The sequence below is a fragment of the Martes martes genome (genome assembly GCF_963455335.1).
Source record: "Martes martes genome assembly, chromosome: 3".
NCBI lineage: Eukaryota > Metazoa > Chordata > Mammalia > Carnivora > Mustelidae > Martes > Martes martes.
The window spans coordinates 182,029,046-182,053,141 of NC_137890.1; the positions used below are offsets into that span (position 1 = coordinate 182,029,046).

Here is a 24,096-nt window from a genome sequence, read left to right on the forward strand (position 1 = left end):
TTTTAAGTTCCAGGCAGAGTTAAAATAATGGTTACTAAATCATTTATACAAGATTTAGAAGTAAATTAATATGAAATAGGGAAAAGGAAAAATTAGAAAAATAGCTGAGAATTTAAAGAGGTTGACTATACATGGAATTCTGAGGGTCCTAAAAATAATGATTTGGTCATAGAAAGTTGATCTAGAAGTAAAGCAATGATGAATATCCCAGAATAAGTGAAAAAGCAGATAAGAGAAAATTAAGGAAATAAACTGTATAGAAACAAGAAGATTAAGTCACCAATGGGGAGTTAGTTTAAAATCTTTAAACAAATATTAAGAAAGGATTTGACAATTTTGATGAAATGGACAAATTCCTTCAAAGATACAAACTGTCAAAGCTGACTTAAGAAAAAAATAGATGATTTGAATAGTTCCTATATCTATAAATTTATAGTTTAAAATTTTCCCACAAAGAAAAATCTAGGCCCCAGTGGTTTCACTATTGAATTCTACCGAACATTCAAGAAGGAGATAATGCCAATTCTATCCAGAAAATCAAAGAGGGAAGGGTATTTCCCAACTCATTGTATGAGGACATTAGTGAAGATACCAGAAGAAGGAAACCAGGGGACATGCTCCCACAGAAATACAAAAATCCTGGTAAAAACTGTCAGAATCAACCTTACTGAAGCTCCGGAAGTTAGTCAAATGTTTAGAGCAACCAAGTAAAATGTGAAGACAGAAGTCTGTGTTCCCCATGTAGGAACCTGATTTCCAGAGGGAGGAAAACGATATTGTTCCCAAGGAATTATGCTGTCTGTTCTAACATGTCTGTGAATTCCCTGAAGAACCAAAGAAGGGGGTCTGTCTTTATCCTGCCTAATTCAGAACTTTCTCAGAAAAGAGAAGTAGATAAGACTAAGTGGAGAACATTCCTTGAAATCACTGAAAGCCAAATGAACAAGTGTTATAGCCTGGGGCAAAATACAAAAATTGAACCACACAAAAGAAAAGATGGAAGTGAGAGAGGAAAAGCTGGGGTGTGAGACACTTTGGGGGAATGAGGGTTTTGAAAAACTGCATATACTGGGAAACCTAGAAAAGCCAAGCACTCATCCAGGGTGGGATGCATGCTCAGAGAAGACCATAAGTTTTCATAACTGGCTGGCAGTTAGGCTCAGCCCTAGCAGAAAGTGAAGGCTAAAGCAGAACTGTAAAGGGTCTGGATGAATGTTAAAGGAGGGCCCCAAAACATACTCAAACTGCAAAGGCCTGGCGAGTATTTTAACTGTTTTTTCTTTTGATTTCTTTTTGCTCATCAGAATATTCAGAATATCCAGTCTTAAAAAATCACAAAGCTTGTAAAAACCCAAGAATGTATGCCCCATTCAATAGGAAAAAAGAAATGAAAGAAACTGCCCCTGAGGAAATTAAGATACTGGAGTTACTACAAAAAGATTTAAATATGCTCAAAAGATGAAGGAAACCATGGACAAAGAATTAAAGGAAGTAGGAAAGCAATTTTTCATCAACTGGAGAATAGCAATAAAGAGATAAAAATTGTAAAAAGGAGCCAGAAAGACACTTTGGAGCTTAAAAGTACAAAAACTGAAATGAAAAATTCACTACAGTGATTCAAACAGCAGCTATGAACAGAGAGAAGAATTACTGAACTTGAAGACTGAAAAAATTATGTAGTCTGAGGAACAGAAACAAACAAACAAAAAACGAAGAAAGATAAACAGAACCTAAAAGACTTATGAGGTCATCAATCATACCAAAATATACAGAATGGGAACCCCAGAAGGAGATGGAAGAAAAAGGGGCAGAAAGAATATTTGAAAAAATAATGGTCCAAAACTTTCTAAATTTAATAATAGAAACAACACATCCAAGAAACTCAATTAACTCTACATAGAATACACTCAAAAGGTTCTATCCTGAAACATACTGTAATCAAACTACAAAAAGCCAAAGATGAAGACTCTTGACAGCAGCAAGAGAGACATGACTTGAAATGTAAAAGGGATCCTAAATAAAAGTTAATAACTAATTTCTCATCAGAAACCATAGAAACCAGAGGCAGAGGCATGATATATTTAAAGTACTGAAAGAAAACAAATGGTAACCAAGAATTCTATTATCAAACAAAATTATCCTTCAATAATGAAGGAGAAATTAAGACATTCTTATATAAACAACAGCTGAGGGGGCTTGTTGCTAGCAGATCTGCCCTATGAGAAATGCCAAAGGAGATCATTCAGGCTCAAGTGAAAGGGCATTAGACAATAACTTGAAGAAATGAAGAACACTGGCCAAAGAAACTATACGTAGGTAAATATAAAAGCCAGTATAGGGTATTTTTGGTTTGTGACCCTTCTTTTTTTCAAATACAATTTAAGAGAAAAATGCATAAAACAATAATTAAAAATCTATATTAATATGATTCAATATTACTAAGATGTCAATTCTTCTCAAATTGATTTATAGATTTAATTTAATTCTAATAAAAATCCCAATAGGCTCAATGTAGAAATTGAAAAGCTGATTATAAGATTCATTGATTATTAAATGTAAAGAACATAGAATAGCCAAAACACTGTGAAAAGAACAAAGGTGGAGGACTAATGTTACCTGATTTCAAGACACAGTAAAATGCTGAAGTATTGGCAATGAGATAGACATATAGGCCAATGAAACAGAATAAAGAGTCCGGATATAGAACCACATACATACGGGCAATGAATTTTTGACAAAGATTAAAAAAGCAATTAATTAAATGGAGAAAAAGTAGTCTCTAAAAATAAATGGCCGGGAACAATTAGATATCCATATATAGAAAAATGAATATTGATCTATACCTCACACTATGCAAAAAATCCCAAAAAAAAAAAAAAAGGTATAACAACCTCAAAATGGGTCATAGACCTATACAATTTCTATTAGAAAATACAGAAGATAATTTTTTTTTTTTTTTAAAGATTTTTTTTTTTTTTTTTTTTATTTATTTGTTAGAGAGAGAGCGAGCGAGCACAGGCAGACAGAGTGGTAGGCAGAGGCAGAGGGAGAAGCAGGCTCCCCGCGGAGCAAGGAGCCCGATGTGGGACTCGATCCCAGGACGCTGGGATCATGATCTGAGCCGAAGGCAGCTGCTTAACCAACTGAGCCACCCAGGCGTCCCCAGAAGATAATTTTTGTGACCTTGGGTTACACAAGGATTTCTAAAATATGAAACTAAAAATATATCCATGAAAGAAAAAACTGATAAATTGGGCTTCAGCAAAATTAAAACTCCCTGCCCTTATAAATATACTCTTAGGAGAATGACACAAGCCACAGTCTGGGAAGAAATATTTTTGAATCATATATCTGATAAGGGACTTGTATTCAGAATATATAAAGAACTTCAAAACTTAACAGTAAGAAAATAATCCATTCAATTTAAAGTAGGCAAAAGAGACTTGAATAGACATGTCATCAGAGAAGGAACAAGGATGGCAAATAAGCAAATGAAAAGATGCTAAATATTATTAGTATTCAGGGAAATGTAAATTAAAACCATAATCAGATACTACTGCACACATATTAGAATATCTAAAATTAAAAAGTATGTCATACTGAGTGTTGGCAAGGATGTAGAGGAACTGAAACTCTCATGTACTTCTGGTGGGAACGTAAAATGGTACAGCCACTTTGGAAAAATGTTTGGCACTTTCTCAAAAAGTTACGCAGACATATACTATATGATGCACCCGTTCTACTCTTAGGTATTTACTCAAGAGAATGAAAGCAGATGTCCATACAAAGACTTGCACATGGAAGTTCATAAGAGCTTTATTTCTGGTATCCAAAAACTGGAAACAATCCAAATATTCATCACCAAGTGAATGGGTAAACCAACTGTAGCATTCAAAAGAATTGTTCCATTCAAAGGAATTCTACTTAGCAATAAAAAGGAATAAACTACTGAAATACATATCAACATGAATGAATCTGAAAATGATTAAACTATGTGGAAGAAGCCAGATAAAAATAGTACCTACTATATGGTTCCCATTTATATAAAATTCTAGAAAAGGTATACAAATCATTAGTCACAGAAAGCAGATCAGTAGTTGCCTGGGGATTCATGGAGAAAAGAAAGAGGCAGGAAGAAGAAACTACAAAAGGACAAAAGAGAAATTTGGGGGGTAACTGACATGTTCATAATTATGATTGTAGTGATGGTTTTATGGGTATACACATATGCCAAAACCTAACAAATTGTGTATCATTAATATGTGCAGTTTAATCCATATCAAGTATATCTCTTTCAAATGTTAAAATTTTTTGAGGGGAGAAAATAAGATTAAGAAAATTATAAATACTCAGGTAAAATCAGATGATTTATGATATATATATATGTATATATATATATCTGCATATATATAAATAATGATATCCAACATTTGGGTAAATGAGATAAAGGGGATATCATTCAAAACACTGATGAAGAAAGATAAGCAAGAAAAAAATGGGAAAAAAGACAAGAAATTTAAAAAAATCTTTCCTCTGTAATGACAGGAAAGTGGAAGTGGGGGCTCATGAATGGGTTATGAAATGAGTTTAGTGGGTTGGGAACCAACATTTAAAACAAATAACTATAACAGTCTCCCCAAACTGAAATACTCCAGACTAGAATAGCAAATAAGAGAACACAGAGTACATAGTAAGGTTAAGTATTAACCTAAAGACACTATATCATGATGTATACTTGCATTTCCTAGTGTAGGCTGTATGAGAAAAAAAGCATGGAAAATGATGAATTCTAGACCCCAGCAAGTTTGCTGATTTGTCAAGAAGAGAAATATAAAAACTGAAATAAATGTGAAAAGAAGAAGGGATAGCTTCTGGAACATACAGTACATTTTAGAAGACTAGATTTAATGGGGTGGAGAAAGCAGAGACTAGAGGAGGAAAAAAACAACTGAGAAAGTTTCAAACTTTTTTTTTTTTTTTTAAGATTTTATTTATCTATTTGACAGAGAGAGACACAGCTAGAGAGGGAACACAAGCAAGGGGAGTGAGAGAGGGAGAAGCAGGCTTCCTGCAGAGCAGGGAGCCTGATGTGGGACTCAATCCCAGGACCCTGGGATCATGATCATGAACTTGAACTTAAGGCAGACACTTAACGACTGAGCCACCCAGATGCCCCAGTTTCAAACTTTTACATGACAACATATTTAGATAAAACTGTTGAGCAAGAGAGGTTATGCAGAACTAAGACTAAGGATTAAAGATAAATCAGGCAAATGATTTCAAGAGGGGAAAGAGAACAAGCCAGTATTCAAGACAGATTAAGACATGGATGTTAAGAATTTAGAAAAGAGGGATGCCTGGGTGGCTCAGTTGGCTAAGTGTCTGCCTTTAGCTTAGGTCATGCATGATCCCAGGGTCTTGGGATCCAGGACCACATTGGGGTCCTTGCTCAGCTGGGAGCTTGCTTCTCCCTCTGCCTGCTGCCCCCACTGCTTGTGCTCTCTCTGACAAATAAATAAGTAAAATCTTAAAAAAAAATTTTGGAAAAGAATGAAACATGAAGAATGGTAGCGTAGTTGAACAAATTATACCTTAAAGTTTTAGATGTGAGACAAAAAGCTATTTTAAGATTTATTTATTTGAGAGTAAGAAAGGGAAAGGGCGTGGGGCTGTGTGGGCAGATAGACAGGGAGAGAGAACTCTAAGCAGATTCCATGCTGAGCATGGAGCCCTAAGCAGGGCTCAATCTCATGACCCTGAGATCTCAACCTGAACTGAAACCAAGAGCTGAACATCTAACTGACTGCACCACCCAAACACCCTAGAAAAAAACTATTTTAAAAATAAAATTCATCTATAATTTTTTTTGTTATTCCAATTTAAACTGTGTTGTACATATATGTAATTGTTAATAACAGTTCATTTTTACTATGAATTCTGAAAGCACAGAGGGGGAATAAAGAAAAAGTTATTTATGAATCCAATATTCAGAGATAACTATGGTTAACATTTTCATGTATTTTCCTCAGACTATTGTCTGTTCTTTCATTTTTATCAGGAGACTATTCTTCCCCATTTTATTGACTGATCTATGTTTTGAGTCCCTGGCAATTTTTTAAGAAATATTTTATTTATTTATTGGACACAGAGAGAGCACAAGCAGGTGGAACAGCAGAGAGAGGGAGAGGGAGAAGCAGGCTCCCGCTGAGCAGGAACCCTGATGTGGGTCTCAACCCCAGGACCCTGGGATCATGACCTGAGCTGAAGGCAGATGCTTAACCAACTGAGCCACACAGGTGCCATCCCTGGCAGTTTTTAAAAACTAGTTTTTTGAGAAATGAAAGAGGGGAAGATGGCAGAGAAGTAGCACACTGAGATGACATCAGGTCGCAGGAGTTCAGGTAGATAGTTGTCAAACCATTCTGAACACCTACAAACCCAACAGAAGATTGAAGAGAAGAAGAGCAGCAATTCTAGAAACAGAAAATCGACCACTTTCTTTAAAGTAGGACGTGCAGAGAAGTGAATCCGAAGCCACGGGAAGATAGACCGTGGGGCAAGGGGCTGGCTCCCACCAACCAGTGGAGCAATGGAGCACAAAATCTGAACTTTTAGATGTCTGCTCTAAGGGACTAAGGGACACTGCTCCAGAGGCTAAGTGGGGCTGGAACCTCGCGGGGACAGTGTGGTCTCAGGCCCTGCGGAATCACTGAAGTATCGGGGTTGTCTGAGTGTAGCAGAGCTCACAGGTATCAGAGTGGGGAAGCCAACTATAGAGACGGAGCTGAGGAGTGAGCTCTCAGCTAGGGGTTACCTTAAACTGTGATCTGAGGCACAGTGAGGCCACTGCTCTTTGAGCAGGGACCCCACTGCTCTTTGAGCGGATCTGGGGAGACTCACCTTCCTTCTCTGGAGGCAGGAATCTGCTGGGTTTGGAGACTCCAAACCGGGCTGTGCGCCAGAGACAGAAATGCTGCGTCACAGGCCAGGTGAGCACAGAGGGTGGCCAGAGATCAGGGAGACAGGAGGGATTGACTGCATTTCTCTGGAGCACACTGAGGAGTGGGGCCCCAAGCTCTCGGCTCCTCTGGGCCAGAGACTGGGAGGCTGCCACTTTCATTCCCGTCCTCCAGAGCTCGAGGGAAACGGTTCAGGGAACAAAAGCTCCCAAGAGTGAACCTGAGCAGATAACTTAGCCCGGTCCCTGGCAAGGGCGGTGCAATTCCACCTGGGCAAAGACATTTGAGAATCAAGGCAACAGGCCCCTCCCCTAGAAGATCAGCAAGAAATCCAGCCAAGACCAGGCTCACTGATCAAGGAGAACAGCAGAATTCCAGAGGAGGAGAAAGCAAAGCATGGAATTCATGGCTTTCTCCCCATGATTCTTTAGTCTTGCAAAGTTAATTAAATTTCTTTTATTTTTTTCTTATTCTAATTTTTTAAAACTTTTCCTCTTTCCTCTTTTAACGTTTTTAAACTAGTTTATCTTAAAAATACCTTTCTAAAAAAAATCTTTTAAAACCTTCATTATTATAGTCATATTTTATCCTCCATCGTATCTAACTTTATTTTTTGTATACATATAAGGTTTTTTCTTATAAAAAATTTTGGGATACAATTTCTTCCAATAGACCAAAATATGCCTTAAATCTAGCACAGGGCTTTGTTCTAGTCCCTAGCCTGAGCAAATTCTCTCCACTTTCTATTTCTTTCTTTTTCCAACCAACTTATCAATTCCTTTTTTAGATTTTTTTAAAAAATTTCCATCTTTACAGTCATATTCCATCCCGTCATCATGTTTACTCTTATTTTGGTGTATATATATATATATATATATATATAAGTTTTTCTTTCTTTAAAATTTTGGGAGGTAGTTTCTTTTAAGAGACCAAAATACACACAAAATCAAGTGGGTGGCTCTGTTCTATTCACCAGTCTACTATATATATAATTTTTAAAATTTCTTTTTACCCCTTTTCTTCTCCCCGCTATTTGCGGTCTCTTCTGATTTGGTTAGCGTTCATTTTTCTGGGGTCTTTTCCTCCCTTTTAGTATTTTATTCTCTCGTTCATATATTCTTAGCTGCATAAATGACAAGATGGAAAAACTCACCACAAAAAAAAAAAGAACAAGAGGCTGTACCGAAGGCTAGGGACCTAATCAATACGGACATTGGTAATATGTCAGATCTAGAGTTCAGAAAGACAATTCTCAAGGTGCTAGCTGGGCTTGAAAAAGGCATGGAAGATATGAGAGAAACCCTGTCTGGAGAAATAAAAGCCCTTTCTGGAGAAATAAAAGAACTAAAATTTAACCAAGCTGAAATCAAAAAAGCTATTAATGAGGTGCAATAAAAAAAGGAGACTCTTACTGCTAGGATAAAAGAGGCAGAAGAGAGAATCAGTGACAAAGAAGACCAAATGACAGAGAATAAAGAAGCTGAGCAAAAGAGAGACAAACAACTACTGGACCACGAGGGGAGAATTCAAGAGATAAGTGATACCATAAGGTGAAACAATATTACAATAATTGGGATTCCAGAAGAAGAAGGGGGGGGGCAGAAGGTGTATTGGAGCGAATTATAGTGAAGAATTTCCCTAATGGGGTAAAGGGAACAAGCATCAAAAACCAGGAGGCACAGAAAATCCCCCTCAATATCAATAAAAACAGGCCCACACACCGTCATCTAATAGTAAAACTTAAAGTCTTAGTGACAAAGAGAAAATCCTGAGAGCAGCTCAGGGCAACAATTGGTAACATACAATGGTAAAAATATTAGACTTATCCACAGAGACCTGGCAGGCCAGAAAGAACTGGCATAATATATTCAGAGCATTAAGTGAGAAACACATGCAGCCAAGAATACTATATCCAGCTATGCTATCATTGAAAACAGAAGAAGAGATAAAAAGATTCTAGGACAAACAAAAACAAAAAGAATTTGTAAACACCAAACCAGCCATATAGGAAATATTGAAAGGGGTCCTCTAAGCAAAGAGAGAGCCTAAAAATAGTAGAAAGGAACAGAGACAATATACAGTAACAGTCACCTTACAGGCAATACAGTGACACTAAATTCGTATCTTTCAAGTTATCCTGAAAGTAAATGGGCTAAATGCCCCAATCAAAAGACAAAGGGTATCAGAATGGATAAAAAACAAACAAACAAACAAACAAACAAAAAACAAACCCATCAATATGCTGTCTATAAAAAACTCATTTTAGACCCGAAGACACCTCCGGATTTAAAGTGAGGGGGTGGAAAAAAATTTACCATGCTAATGGACATCAAAAGAAAGTTAAGGTGGCAATCCTTATATCAGATCAACTAGATTTTAAGTGAAAGATATAATAAGAGATGAGGAAGGACACTATATCATACTCAAAGGCTCTGTCCAACAAGAAGATCTAACAATTTTAAGTATCTATGCTCCTAACATGGGAGCAGCCAACTATATAAACCAATTAATAACAAAATCAAAGAAACACATTGACAATAATACAATAATAGTAGGGGACTTAAACACCCACCTCCTGAAATGGACAGATCATCCAAGCAAAAGATCAACAAGGAAATAAAGGCCTTAAATGACACACTGGACCAGATGGACATCACCAATATATTCAGAACGTTCCGCCCCAAAGCAACAGAATGCACATTCTCCAAAACAGAATACATTCTGGGTCACAAATCAGGTCTCAACTGGTATCAAAAGATGGGGATCATTCCCTGCATATTTTCAGACCATAATGTTCTGAAGCTAGAATTCAATCAAAAGAGGAAAGTTGGAAAGAACTCAAATACATGGAGGCTAAAGAGCATGCTACTAAAGAATGAATGGGTCAACCAGGAAATTAAAGAAGAATTGAAAAAATTCATGGAAACAAATGATAATGAAAACACAACTGTTCAAAATCTGTGGGACACAGCAAAGGTGGTCCTGAAAGGAAAGTATATAGCGATACAAGACTTTCTCAAGAAAGAAGAAAGGTCTCAAGTACACAACCTAACCCTACACCTAAAGGAGCTGGAGAAAAAACAGCAAAGAAAGCCTAAACCCAGCAGGAGAAGAGAAATAATAAAGATCAGAGCAGAAATCAATGAAATAGAAACCAAAAAAACAGTAGAACAAATCAATGAAACTAGGAGCTCGTTCTTTGAAAGAATTAATAAGATTGATAAACCCCTGGCCAAACTTATCAAAAAGAAAAGAGAAAGGACCCAAATAAATAAAATCATGAATGAAAGAGGAGAGCTCACAAGCAACACCAAAGAAATACAAACAATTATAAGAACATATTATGAGCAACTATATGCCAGCAAATTTGACAATCTGGAAGAAATGGATGCACTCCTAGACAGGTATAAACCATCAAAACCAAACCAGGAAAATAGAAAACCTGAACAGACCCATAAACAGTAAGGAGACTGAAGCAGTCATCAAAAATCTCCCAACAAACAAGAGCCCAGGGCCAGACGGCTTCCCAGGGGAATTCTACCAAACACTTAAAGAAGAATTAAAACCTATTCTCCTGAAACTGTTACAGAAAATAGAAATGGAAGGAAAACTGCCAAACTCATTTTATGACGCCAGCATTACCTTGATCCCAAAACCAGACAAAGACCCTATCAAAAAAGAGAATTACAGACCAATATCCTTGATGAACACTACAGACCAATATCCTTGATGAACACAGATGCAAAAATTCTCACCAAGATAACTAGCCAATAAGATCTAACAGTACATTAAAAGGATTATTCACCATGACCAAGTGGGATTTATTCCAGCGCTGCAAGGTTGGTTCAACATCCACAAATCAATCCATATGATACAATACATTAATAAAAGAAAGAACAAGAACCATATGATATTCTCAATAGTTGCTGAAAAAGCATCTGACAAAGTATAGCATCCTTTTTTTTTTTTTTTTTAAATAATTCATTTATTTGACAGAGAGGGACCGAGAGATGGAACACAAGCTGAGGGACTGGGATCGTGACCTGAGCCAAAGGCAGCTGCTTAACAACTGAGCCACCCAGGGGCCCCTAGCATCCTTTCTTGGTCAAAACTCTTCAAAGTGTAGGGACAGAGGGTACATACCTCAATATCCTCAAAGCCATCTATGAAAAACCCAAAGCGAATATCGTTTTCAACGGAGAAAAACTGAGAGCTTTTCCATTAAGGTCAGGAACATGGCAGGGATGTCCGTTATCACCCCCGCTACTCAACACAGTACTAGAAGTTCTAGCCTCAGCAATCAGACAACAAAAACAAATTAAAGGCATCCAAATCAGCAAAGAAGAAGTTAAACTATCACTCTTTGCAGATGATATGATACTTTATGTGGAAAACCCAAGACTCCACTCCAAATCTGCCAGAACTTGTACAGGAATTTGATAAAGTGTTAGAATATAAAATCAATGCACAGAAATCAGTTGCATTTCTACACACCAACAACAAGAGAGAAGAAAGAGAAATTAAGGAGTCTATCCCATTTATAATTGCACCCAAAACCATAAGATACCTAGGAATAAACCTAACCAAAGAGGCAAAGAATCTATACTCATAAAACTATAAAGTGCTCATGAAAGAAACTGAGGAAGACACAAAGAAATTGAAAAATGTTCCACACTCATGGATTGGAAGAACAAATATTGTGAAAATGTCTATGCTACCTAATGCAATCTACATGTATAATGAAATCCCTATCAAAATACCATCCATCTTTTTTCAAAGAAATGGAACAAATAATCCTAAAATTTATATGGAACCAGAAAAGACCTCAAAAGGCGGGAGGAATGTTGAAAAAGAAAGCGAAAGTTGGTGGCATCACAATTCCAGACTTCAAGCTCTACTACAAAGCTGTCATCATCAAGACAGTATGGTACTGGCACAAAAACAGACACATAGATCAATGGAACAGAATAGAGAGCCCAGAAATAGACCTTCAACTCTATGGTCAACAAATCTTCAACAAAGCAGGAAAGAATGTCCAATGGAAAAAAGACAGTCTCTTCAACAAACGGTGTTGGGAAAATTGGACAGCCACATGCAGAAAAATGAAACTGGACCATTTCCTTACACTACACACAAAAATAGACTCCAAATGAATGAAAGACCTTAATGTGAGAAAGGAATCCATGAAAATCCTTGAGAACACAGGCAGCAACCTCTTCGACTTCAGCCACAGCAACTTCTTCCTAGAAACATCGCCAAAGGCAAGGGAAGCAAGGGCAAAAATGAACTATCGGGACTTCATCAAGATCAAAAGCTTTTGCGTAGCAAAGGAAACAGTCAACAAAACGAAAAGACAACTGAAAGAATGGGAGAAGATATTTGCAAACGACATACCAGGTAAAGGGCTAGTATCCAAGATCTATAAAGAACTTTTCAAACTCAACACCCAAAGAACAAATAATCCAATCAAGAAATGGGCAGAGGACATGAACAGACATTTCTGCAATGAAGACATCCAGATGGCCAACAGACACATGAAAAAGTGCTCCACATCACTCGGCATCAGGGAAATACAAATCAAAACCACAATGAGATACCACCTCACACCAGTCAGAATGGCTAAAATTAACAAGTTGGGAAACATCAGATGCTGGTGAGGATCAGAGAAAGGGGAACCCTCCTATACTGCTGGTGGGAATGCAAGCTGGTGCAACCACTCTGGAAAACAGCATGGAGGTTCCTCAAAAAGTTGAAAATAGAGCTACCCTATGACCCAGCAATCACTCTACTGGTTATTTAACCTAAAGATACAAATGTAGTGATCCAAAGGGGCATGTGCACCAGAATATATATAGCAGCAATCTCTACAATAGCCAGACTGTGGAAAGAACCTAGATGTCCATCAACAGATGAATGGATAAAGATGTGGTATATATGTATACAACAGAAAACTATGCAGCCATCAAAAGAAATGACAACTTGCCCTTTACAACCATGTGCATGGAACTAGAAGGTATTATGCTGAACAAAATAAGTCAATCAGAGAAAGACAATTATCATATGATCTCTGATATGAGGAATTTGAGAGGCAAAGTGGGGGGTTTGGGGGGTAGGGAAGGAAAAAATGAAACAAGATGGGATCGGGAGGGAGACAAACCATAAGAGACTCTTAATCTCAGAAAACAAACTGACGGTTGCCAGGCGGAGGGGGGTATGGAGAGACTGATTGGGTTTGGGACATTGGGGAGGGTACGTGCTATGGTGAGTGCTGTGAAGTGTGTAAGCCTGATGATTCACAGACCTGTACCCGAGGCAAATAAATACATTATATGTTAATAAAAAATTTTTTTTAAAGTAGTTTTTTGTTCTTTGTTTTTTAAGAGTTTTATTTATTTATATGACAGAAAGAGCAAGAGAGCACAAACAGGGGGAACAGTAGAGAGAGAGGGAGAAGCAGGCTCCCCACTGAGTAGGGACCCCAATGCGGGGCTCGATCCCAGGATCCTGGGACCATGACCCGAGCCAAAGGCAGATGCCTAACCATCTGAGCTACCCAGGCACCCCTAAATACTAGTTTTTAGATTCATTTATATTTGGAAGATTTTTGAGTTTTGTTATTATAAAATTTTTTTTAAAATTTCAATGTGATTATGAGGCAAAAATGTTTTCTTTTAGACATAGGTGTATTTCCATCTTTTTCTACACTATGCATTTACAATGTACCTCTCTAGTGCTGGATTGCTTTTCAGAGAAGCAGTTTTTGTTTTTGTTTTTTAAAGATTTTATTTATTTGACAAAGCAAGAAAGACCACAAGTAGGCAGAGAGGCAGGCAGAGAGAGAGGGAGAAGCAGGCTCCCTGTCGAGCAGAGAGCCCAATATGGGGCTCGACCCCAGGAACCTGAGATCATGACCTGAGCTGAAGGCAGAGGCTTAACCCTCTGAGCCACCCAGGTGCCCCCAGAGAAGCAGTTCTATTGACCGCAGCATGTTAGATTTAAATGGATTCACTGGAAGTAAACCAAGTATCACTTTTTCCCCTACTTAACAACCTACTCTAAATTGGAAGCAAAAAGTTTGCAGGTAAATATGCATATGATGGTCATCATGTAATGGCAGGGTTGCCATGAGATTTTCAAAATAATGAGTCAGATTTCTCTGGTGAAATAAAACAACTGAAGGAAGACAATTATTTTACTAGATAAAATTTTATGAAGAGATTTTTCTTTGAGGGATTCTCTGTGAGGTTAGCGTATCTAATGAATTCTGGTGCAGGATTCAGCCTCTCACCTTCAATCCCAGTTCCCATAGTAGGGACTACAGTTTAGAGGCAATCTTGGGCATACGTTTTTGGCAATAGGTCTTCAGTTGCCTTGAAGAAGATTTCAATCTCATTTGAAGCAGAAGCATTCACTGACCAATGAACAAGATGACAAAGATGACCAATGGAGGAAAATATTCAGTCTAAATCTGAACATAAATACATAAATTCTCTGTAGCCTCTCTCTGACATGCCACCACCCCATATAAGTTAGGATCAAGAATGAAAGTATTCTAATCCTATGCAGACAGTGAATATACATAATAAAGTGATTTAAACTGTTGAGTGGAATTTTTTTCATTTTTGTTCTTTAATTATAATCAAGAAAATTATTTGTATAAAGTGTGAAAAATTCTGATTTACACCTTTAGAAATAATTGATAATAATAATTCCTATCACATTCTTAAAACAGTGACAGATTGCTACGGAAGAAGCAAACATGAAGAATTTCTAGAAATTATAAATATGATTGTCAAAAGTTAGGATTTTAATGAACAAATAACAGAGTGGTAAAGGTGAAAAATGAATGAGTGATTTGAATGTTAAAGCAGAGTAAGTCTTGAACAATGTACAACAAAAAAACAGAAAATACAAGAAAAAAAATTGATACCTGGAATGTCAGGTGGACCAATATTTGTCTATGGGAATTTCAGAAGAGAGAGATGGAAGAGAAGAAATAATTTTATAAATAATAAAGAAAAATTCCTCTGAATTGAAGAAATATCTGAGTTTTCAAACTGAAAACCTATCTAGTGCAAAACAAAATGTGTGAAAAGATCCACACCTCCATATATCCAGGTAAACTGTGGTAATTCCAAAGAAACAGGCTTAAAAGCTCATAAAAACAAGAAAACAAGGGGGTAAACAAAAAGACAAAAAGTAATGGAATAAGACTGGCTGCCTCTGGAATTCTTAACATGTCTGAACACTTGAGGACAGTGGAGTAGTGATTTCAAAGGAACCACTGTGAGGAAAATGTGATTTTGATCTTGAAACCATTACTTGGCCAAATTATTACTCAAATGTGAGGGCATATAGATAGAAACATTTTTGAAGGTTCAAGGATTCGTAATCTCATGCACATACTAACAGACATCACTTAAAGAGGAACTTCATCAAAGAATGATTTACAAGAAAAAGAATGAGATTTTCAAAGAATGTTGCTTCTTAATAGAATCTATAAAGAAAGAAAGAACAAAGTGACAAAAAAAACAGAGACCCCAGGGGATGGTGACTTTTGAAACATTTTTCCTCAAGCAGCAGAGGCTTACAGTAACTAACACAGGATTTTCACTTCCTTCTCTATGAGTCCAAGTACAATACTATATTATGCAATGATGTTTACACAATTATAATTCTACGATTTCTGATGTTTTTATTTTAAATTTTAGATCTATTTGTGGACAAAACATAAATTATGTAATAATAGCTCAAATATTACAAACCTAGGAGAGAGTAAATGAGAGATAATAAGAAATAACGATATAGTGTTTACAGTCATAACAGTAACCTCCAGGAGAAAAAAATAGGAACAAAAACCAAAACCTCACAACACTGTTAATAGGAGTTTCTTTTGAAGACGGGTGGTAGGGTTCTGTAGTTTTTTTCCTTTTCCTTTTTTACGCCCTTCCACTTAATTTGACTTGATTTACCACGTACAGGCATACCTTCATAATTTTTAAAAAAATCTCTTTTTAAAGAGTTTATTTATTTATTTGACACAGAGAGAGAGATCACAAGTAGGCAGAGAGGCAGGTTCCCTGCTGAGCAGAGAGCCCGATTCGGGGCTCAATCCCAGGACCCCTGAGATCAAGACCTTAGCCGAAGGCAGACGCTTAACCCACTGAGCCATCCACGTGCCCCATAACTTCATGATTCTTTAAAAATGTTTAAAATAAGAAATACAGGGTATTCCATCAATGAGGGATAATTCAATAATTATGACATCATGTAACGGAATACTGACCAAATGGAGAAAGAGATACATCTATAGGTACTGACATGAAAAACTGTCCATGAGTAAAAAAATAAGCTGCAGAAATGATAGTGGATAATGAAATGATGCTATTTATGTTTAAAAAAATTATATGACAGAAAGAGAAAGAGGGGGTGTGTGTGTATGTGGGCATATAAATGTTTGTAAGATGCTTACAGTGCTGTAGCAACAATTTACCAAAATGACGGGAGCTTTTGAAGATAATTTAGTGTTTTGGACTGAATTTGTTTTTTTAAAGATTTTATTTTTTTAAGATTTTATTTATTTATCTGACAGAGAGAGAGCACAAGTAGGCAGAGCAGCAGGCAGAGGGAGATAGAGAGGCTCTCTCAGCAGGGAGCCCAATGCAGGGCTCAATCCCAGAACCCTGGGCTCACCACCAAAGCCAAAGGCAGACACTTAATTGACTGAGCCACCCAGGTATCCCTAAAGATTTTTTTTAAAGAAAGCTCTATACAAAGTGATACAAAGTGTGAGGCTTGAATTTAAAACCCCAAGATTAAGAGCTGCATGATCCACCAAAGCCAGCCAGGTGCCCCTAGACTGTGTTTTTAGTAAGTAGAATTTATAAGCACACTTTGGTTTCTTTTTAAGGTAGTTTAAATTTCTGTTAGCCACTGCATATACACATCTGCACTAATTACCATTTTTGGTACCACTTTCAAGAGAATAAGATGGAATTTCAATAATGTTTAAAATATTAACATGTTAATTATTCCAGCTGTTACTCAATCTGGCAACCTTCAGACACAAGTTAGTCTCACTAGTGTTTTATATTTGGAAAAAACTGAAACTGAACCAAAAAAGAGGACTTTTTTATATTGAAAAATTTGAAAATGTATAACATCATAGAAGTCAAGTAAGTTGGATTTCTGGCATTAGACAGCTCTAAACCCTATTAACAGTCTATTTTTGCTTCAAACAACATTAAAACATATTCAGTCATAAATCCTCCTTTTAATAATTTAGTTTTTCTTACCAGGCTATTTTCTTTCCAAGCTTCTGGGAACTTGGGTCTCTGTTTTTCCCTAGATACCAGAACCTGCATATCTTCAAAAGTGGGATGGTTTCCAACTTCTGCCTGAAAAGCCATCTGGTATTCTGGTACAGATTCACCTGTGTATTTTTTTTAAAAGAAGGTTAGAGTAAAATTTCCAACCATGTTAAAATGATGGAATAACAGCAGAATTTCTGATACCAAGTAAGCAGAGAAATTATGTCATAATCTGTTTTTTTTTTAACCTTTTAGGGCATATTTGGAAATCCAAAAGAGATCCTGTTGTGGGTTTAATACATTATTAATAAATGCTTTACTTAGAATAGTCTTTGATAAGGTAAATGTCTGTTGATAAATCAAGTGGTAGTTTCAACAGTGGACATAGCTATTTTTAAATGGTTTCTAATATTACTAAATTGGGGGGGTATTATATACATAAGGTGTACTTAATACTTGAAAATGCTGAATTCTTATCCCATACAGGGACCAAGGGTAGTGAATATGAGGAAAAAGCCCAAGATCTAGTACAATACATGTCTGTACAACCAAATATAAGCATATAGGATGTACAGTCATCCTGTCTTAATATGTCACCAGCTCTATTACAGTCCATCCAGATTGTATCAAATGTCACAAAAATTTTTATGATAATGGCCATAATAGAAAAATCAATATACTGATATTTTTTAAAAATCCTCTTAAGAAACAGTATCTAAATCAAGGATTTTTAAGTATCATTAACTATTCTACCACTGTTTAATAACCCTATTTATCACCAAATAAGCACAATTAGCTGCTTGGGATGAAAAGCTCATGATTTTTACAAAATGTTATCAAATTAAACTTAATAAACATATGAGCATACAGAAGATCTCTGGGACCAACAGTCAGAAAACCAATGGTCTAGTCAAAATCTTGACAAACAACACAGGAGAGAGACTCTTCCTGTCTCCTGGCACAGTCCCACCCCATTAAAATGACAAGATAAATTAGAAGGAAGAACACCAGAATGTAGGATAAGGCACTTAAGCTCTAATCCTGGCTTCATCTTTCTCCAGGAAAAGTCATTAATTTTATTTATTTATTTTGAGAGAGAGACAGACAGATAGACTGACAGACAATCAAGCAAACTCCACACTCAGTGTGGAGCCCAACACAGGGCTTGATCTCATAACCCTGAGATCATGACCTGAGCCAAAATCAAGAGTCAGAGGCTTAACTGACTGAGCCACTGAGGAGACCCTGGAAAAGTAATTTATTCTGTGTTTTAATTTTCCTGTCAGCAAAATGGCAATGGCTGTCTTCCTTATCTCACTCACATGGAAATAATATAAAAGTTATAATGACCCAGACAGGAAGTACTTTATAAACATGTTTTTAATTTTTTTCAATTTGCATATTCAAAACATGTAAACAATTGCCCTCCTCCAATATTAAGAAAGATTATATTACAAAGGTTAATTCTATAATTTATGCAATACAACCCCAAAATATGGAATATTACACTATGTATACAAGTGATATCTTCACATACTCTAAACATTTAAGCAGACACTTACTGCCATCAATATTGAACTTGAAAGACAAAACTGAAAGATTCAATCCTGCTAGTGTATCACTTTCATTCATGAAACCTCATTTGATAAAACCTCAACCCATAATATCTGTGAACGCTAAGATATTTACTAGTATATCTTATCTCTTACTAGTATATCTTATACTCTTTACTAGTATATCTTATGTCTCTTGAGACATAAATACAACACATATAGATATCTTCTAAGTACTATTTCTTATTTTTTCCCAAATGCTGGTTCAGAATAATTAAAAATATACAATTTTACTTATTTGTTTTAATCAGGTCTAAAATAAAATTAGAAAACCTGCTAAATAAAACTGATGAACAATCTTACTTTGTAAATGAAGTGACATTAAGAGCCGTCAATTTTCTAATAAATTTTCATGGCTCTAAATCCAACTGTTTAATAGATACTTATTTAGGGCTAACTTAGTATTAGGCACTAGAGATACAAAGAAATGAATGTCAATGACATCATCATCATCATGAATTCTATTAGTCTTACTGGATTTCCTTAAAACTTTATAATCAGTGGATTGCTCAAGGGAAGTTTTATAAACCCATTTTCTTTCAAACTGTCCAAAACAGATCAAATGTCTAAGAATATCAGATACTATTCTTCTCACCTCATGGGATATTTATTAATTATGTCTTTAAGCAGTTAGGAACTTTCTAGTTTCCTTCTTAAATTATGCTTGTTCTCTTTTTTCTTTTTATTTCCACTTGCTTTCCTATTTTCTTTCTTCCTTCCATATTTCTCCTTTGTATAAATATTGCAGTATTTCACTCCTTTTTTGTAATACGGACACCTAATTCCTTTATTTTGCAAATATTTTAGAGAGTCGGTCTACGTAAAATAATGTTTACATTTAATAATATAGCATGTACTGCATTTGGAGGTATACCATAAAAGTTTTAAAAAATGTTTTCCAAGAATTGTATCATTATAACATGCTATTCTATGCTGATTAAAATGTTTTTGGGATCCTTTTTATTCAACCCCCTTCCATTTCATTGTTAAAATTTTTGAGAGTACCCTAAATCTTCTTCCTGTGCTGTCTTAATACTTTTCCTTCCCATACTCTGTAACATTTCTGTCTTCTCTATTCCACAGAATCTCCTCTAAGAATACTAATGACATCCTCCGATTCAAATTCAAAGATCATTTCTCAGTTCTATTTCCTTTTAACTTCATATTACATCTACTGCTATCAATATGGGTTCTTAACATTTTCTAACATTGACTTCCAAGATACTGTTTCTTAGTTTTCTCACTATTTTTCTGACCAATGGTTTTCTTAACTAACTTACTGGTACAGGGAGGTCCCCCAATATGCAGTCTTCATTGCTCATTTTTTTTGCATTCTTAATTTGTTCTCTTAGGAGAGAGCATTCACTCGTAAGTTCCCATTTACCATCTGTATATAGATAATTTCCAAAACACTTGAAGTTCTCTCAAGTCCTCCTAATTTTAAAAATTCTTTAAAAAATTTTTCTTCAGTTGTCCCATCAATACCCAATCCAAAAGTCTCCATAACTAACTTACCTTTCCAATGTAAACCAATATTTTTTCCTAAGTTCCTGGCTGCCACCCTATTTCTTTGATCTCTGAGTATTTCCCAATTCCTTAGATTTTCTTCTAATAGCTAAGCAGAGGGACAGATTTCTCCTCCACATTTTCTTACACGTGCCTTTTCTTATCAATTTCCATATCCAAGATTATAGGATCTCTTATAGCAACTCTTGTTTTTTTTTCTTTATTTTTATTTTCATATTTACCATTTTAACAATTTTTAAGCATATAGTTAGTCCCCTGGCAACAAGTACATTAATAACGTTGTGCAACCATCGCTACTACCCATCTCTAGAATGTTTTCCATCTTCCCAAACAGGAACTATGTACCCATTAAACAGTAACGCCTTATTTCTTTTCCGTGTTTTTAACTATTGTTTTTTTAGTAATCTCCACCCCCACAATGGGGCTCAAACTCTTGGCCACAACCCAGAGATCAAGAGTCACATGCTCTATTGATTGAGTCAGTCAGGCGCCTGTCTTTTTCCTTTTTAAACTGCCTTTAATTCTTTCTATTTCAATTCATCCTACATGTTACTAAAATAATCTGCAAATAAGATTGAATTGCCTTTCCCTTTTTTCTTCTTTTTTAAAGATTTATTTAAGAGAGAGCGTGAGCATGGGGGAGAGGCAGAGAACCTTCAAGTATACTCCATGCTGAGCATGGAGCCCCATGTGGGGCTCAATCTCAGGACTCTGAGATCACGACCTGAGACAAAACTAATTGGATGCTTAACCAACTGCGCCACCAAGGCACTCTGCCTTTCCCTTTTCAAACACTTGATATTGCTCTTTATTATTTATCAGACCAAGAGCAATAGTTATTCTCTGACTGCAGTAGTTGTCCAAAAACTGTTGTTGATGGCAATATACGAATGCTGGTATAAGAATCATTTTAGTCAGACATGCTTCTAAAAAAATATTCTGGATTAGGATGTATTAAAAAAGAATCTGTGGCCAAATTCCAATAATAGAAATAAAAAGTTTCTAAAGTTCCAATAATATGTGGGACACTACTGCAGTTTTGCTATGTCCAGAAAAATACTTCAATTGAGTACTCCATACTTCCAATTAGAGGGAAAAATGCTTCTAAATAATGACTGATGGACCTGTAGTCAATCTAAATAATTTTATTAACTTATTTTATTTTTAGAATTATAAACTATTAAATGCTTAAAGGTTTTAAAGCCAAAAAATTCAACCCTACCACTAATCCTTGTTTTTATTCAATAGTTTCATAATTTGTCTAGTGCTGACCCAATTGACTGTTTTCCTTTTCCTGTGTTTTTAATGGTGTTATTCCTGTAAGATAGAAGCTATATATATCAAATCATTTTGTATATCATCTAGAAGAATGCAATGCATATATTGATAGCTAAAGTTTTTATAGGACAATAAGGACAGTAATATAGTTCTAACGAAAAGAGAAAAACTATAAAATCATTTGGCTAATTCAAGTAAACCTCAAACAAGCATTCATATTATATGAGTGTTCTTTCATTAAAAGAAAGGAAGGAAAGCACAAAGTCAAGAATGGAGAATGAAGGGGCACCTGGATGGCTCAGTGGGTTAAGCCTCTGCCTTTGGCTCAGGTAGTCTCAGGGTCCTGGGATCAAGCCCTGGGATCAAGCCCTGGGATCAAGTCCCGCATTGGGCTCTCTGCTCAATAGGGAGCCTACCTCCCCCGTCTCTCTCTGCCTGCCTCTCTGCCTACTTGTGATCTCTGTCAAATAAATAAAATCTTAGAAAAAAAAATGGAGAATGAAAAAAATAAAGGAAAAAGAAAGAAAAAAGTGTTTCAATGGTTAATTCATTGTTTCTAATTTCTTACTTGGGTCAATTGAGGAAACACTCAAAGTGTAGCTTATCAAATGCTCAGAGGGTGGATAAGGACAACCATGACTGTTAAAGCAATCAGGGACCAAACTAAACACAGATAAGCTATTATGAGCAATTAATTAAACTGCACTCAGATGCAAAACTTTAAGTCCTTTTAAAAATTTTTCCTGATTGACATCCTTCTGCTAATGATGTTTCTGAACACTAGATGGCAATGAACTAAAGGTTTAAATGAAAGTAAAAGCAAAAATGTTGACTTATTTAATATAGGTAGAAAAAGAAGATATAACTGCTTCACTTTAAAACATATATCAATTTTTGATAGCAATTCTCCTACCTGGGAAAAGGTCTGTACATCTCATAAATATCTCCCAATAAATGAGTCCAAGTGCATACATGTCTACTTGTTTCAAAGCTGATTCACAGTCCCTCAGGTTCACAGCTCCTTCTAGGACTTCTGGTGCCATATATCTGATTGTGCCAACCTGTTAAATTACAGTGATATTTTTCAGGACAGAATGTAGGATATTCTGAAAGCCATACATTAGATCAGAAGTTATACATAAATTTCATGTCAATGATATGTTATTTGACCCTAAACATGTCACTGAAACCTTCTATACCAAATTTTTTACCTATAAAATGCCCTTCTTAAATAATTAAACTATGGTAAATCCATCCTACTTAATACTATTCCTCAATCAAGAAGAATGCACTACACCATCCTATGTATGTCAATGCAGAAACATTTCTAAGACACAATGAGAAAACTATACAACAACATGTACCATTTAATATTTTAAAAAAAAATTTTTAATGTTAAAGATTTTATTTATTTATTTAAGGAGCGAGCACAAAAACAGGGGGAGGGGTAGAGGGAAAGGAAGAGAGAGAATTTTAAGTAGACTCCATGCTGACCACAGAGCCCAAGGCAGGGATCAATCTCACAGTCTAAAGATCATGACCTGAGCTGAAATCAAGAGTCAGGCCTTCAACCAACTGAGCTAATGAGGCATCCCTAAAAGTTGTTTTAAGTTAAAAAAATCTATATCTATATAAATATATATATATATTTTTTTATATTTTATATATTTATTGATATATAAATATATAAAATATATATATATTAACACACACACACATACACACACACGTATGTGAATGCAGAGAAAAAGGTTAGGAAGGATGTGTTCCACATTTTAATAGTGATTATCAGAAGGTGACTGTCCTATCTCAAACTGGCAATGTTACTCTTCCTTCAAAAGTCAGTTCCTAAATACTTCCTCCGAATGCTTGTCAAACATGAGTTGGAATGGCAGTGATTTCCATAAATAACTGATAAACTTCATGTAATGTCTTTTATATTTTTTAATTTTATAATTCTTAATATGCTGAATTGGTAGCATATAAGGGTAACTGTCCTGTCTTGATTTTTTTAATGCCATTCATTATGTTCTCAAGGTATGTCAGAGTTATACCTTTTGTATATACTCACCTCACTTATGGCTGCATTATCTTCTTCTCCTGGGCGTACCAGTCTATTTCCAGTCAGCCTCATGGATAATCCAAAGTCACTAATAACACAAGTTCCATCATTTTTCACCAGGACATTTCTGCTGTTTAAATCTCGATGGGAAATTGCAGGTTTATAATGATCTGTTTAGATAATTTCAAATATTTATTAATGCTTAAATAGCACTCTTGGACATAAAGTAAGCATGCATATAATAGGGACTACATAAATATAGACGACTGTATTATTTTTCTGAACATTAATTTTCTAATAACAAAAAAGGAAACAAAACAGCAAAGTTTCAACTCACAATCATTACT

The 24,096-nt window shown here is 35.8% G+C and overlaps 1 protein-coding gene across 1 annotated transcript in view; it reads right to left on the reverse strand.

The window, feature by feature from the left end:
• The window catches only part of BMPR2 (bone morphogenetic protein receptor type 2), a 205,899-nt gene that overhangs the window by 13,390 nt on the left and 168,413 nt on the right, over positions 1 to 24,096 (reverse strand). Inside the window, exons 8-10 of the mRNA XM_080799849.1 lie at positions 23,759 to 23,919; positions 22,601 to 22,748; positions 17,255 to 17,391 (exon numbers count right to left, since the gene is read on the reverse strand). Coding sequence (XP_080655975.1) covers positions 17,255 to 17,391; positions 22,601 to 22,748; positions 23,759 to 23,919 — 446 coding nt within the window. The remainder of the gene's footprint in view (positions 1 to 17,254; positions 17,392 to 22,600; positions 22,749 to 23,758; positions 23,920 to 24,096) is intronic.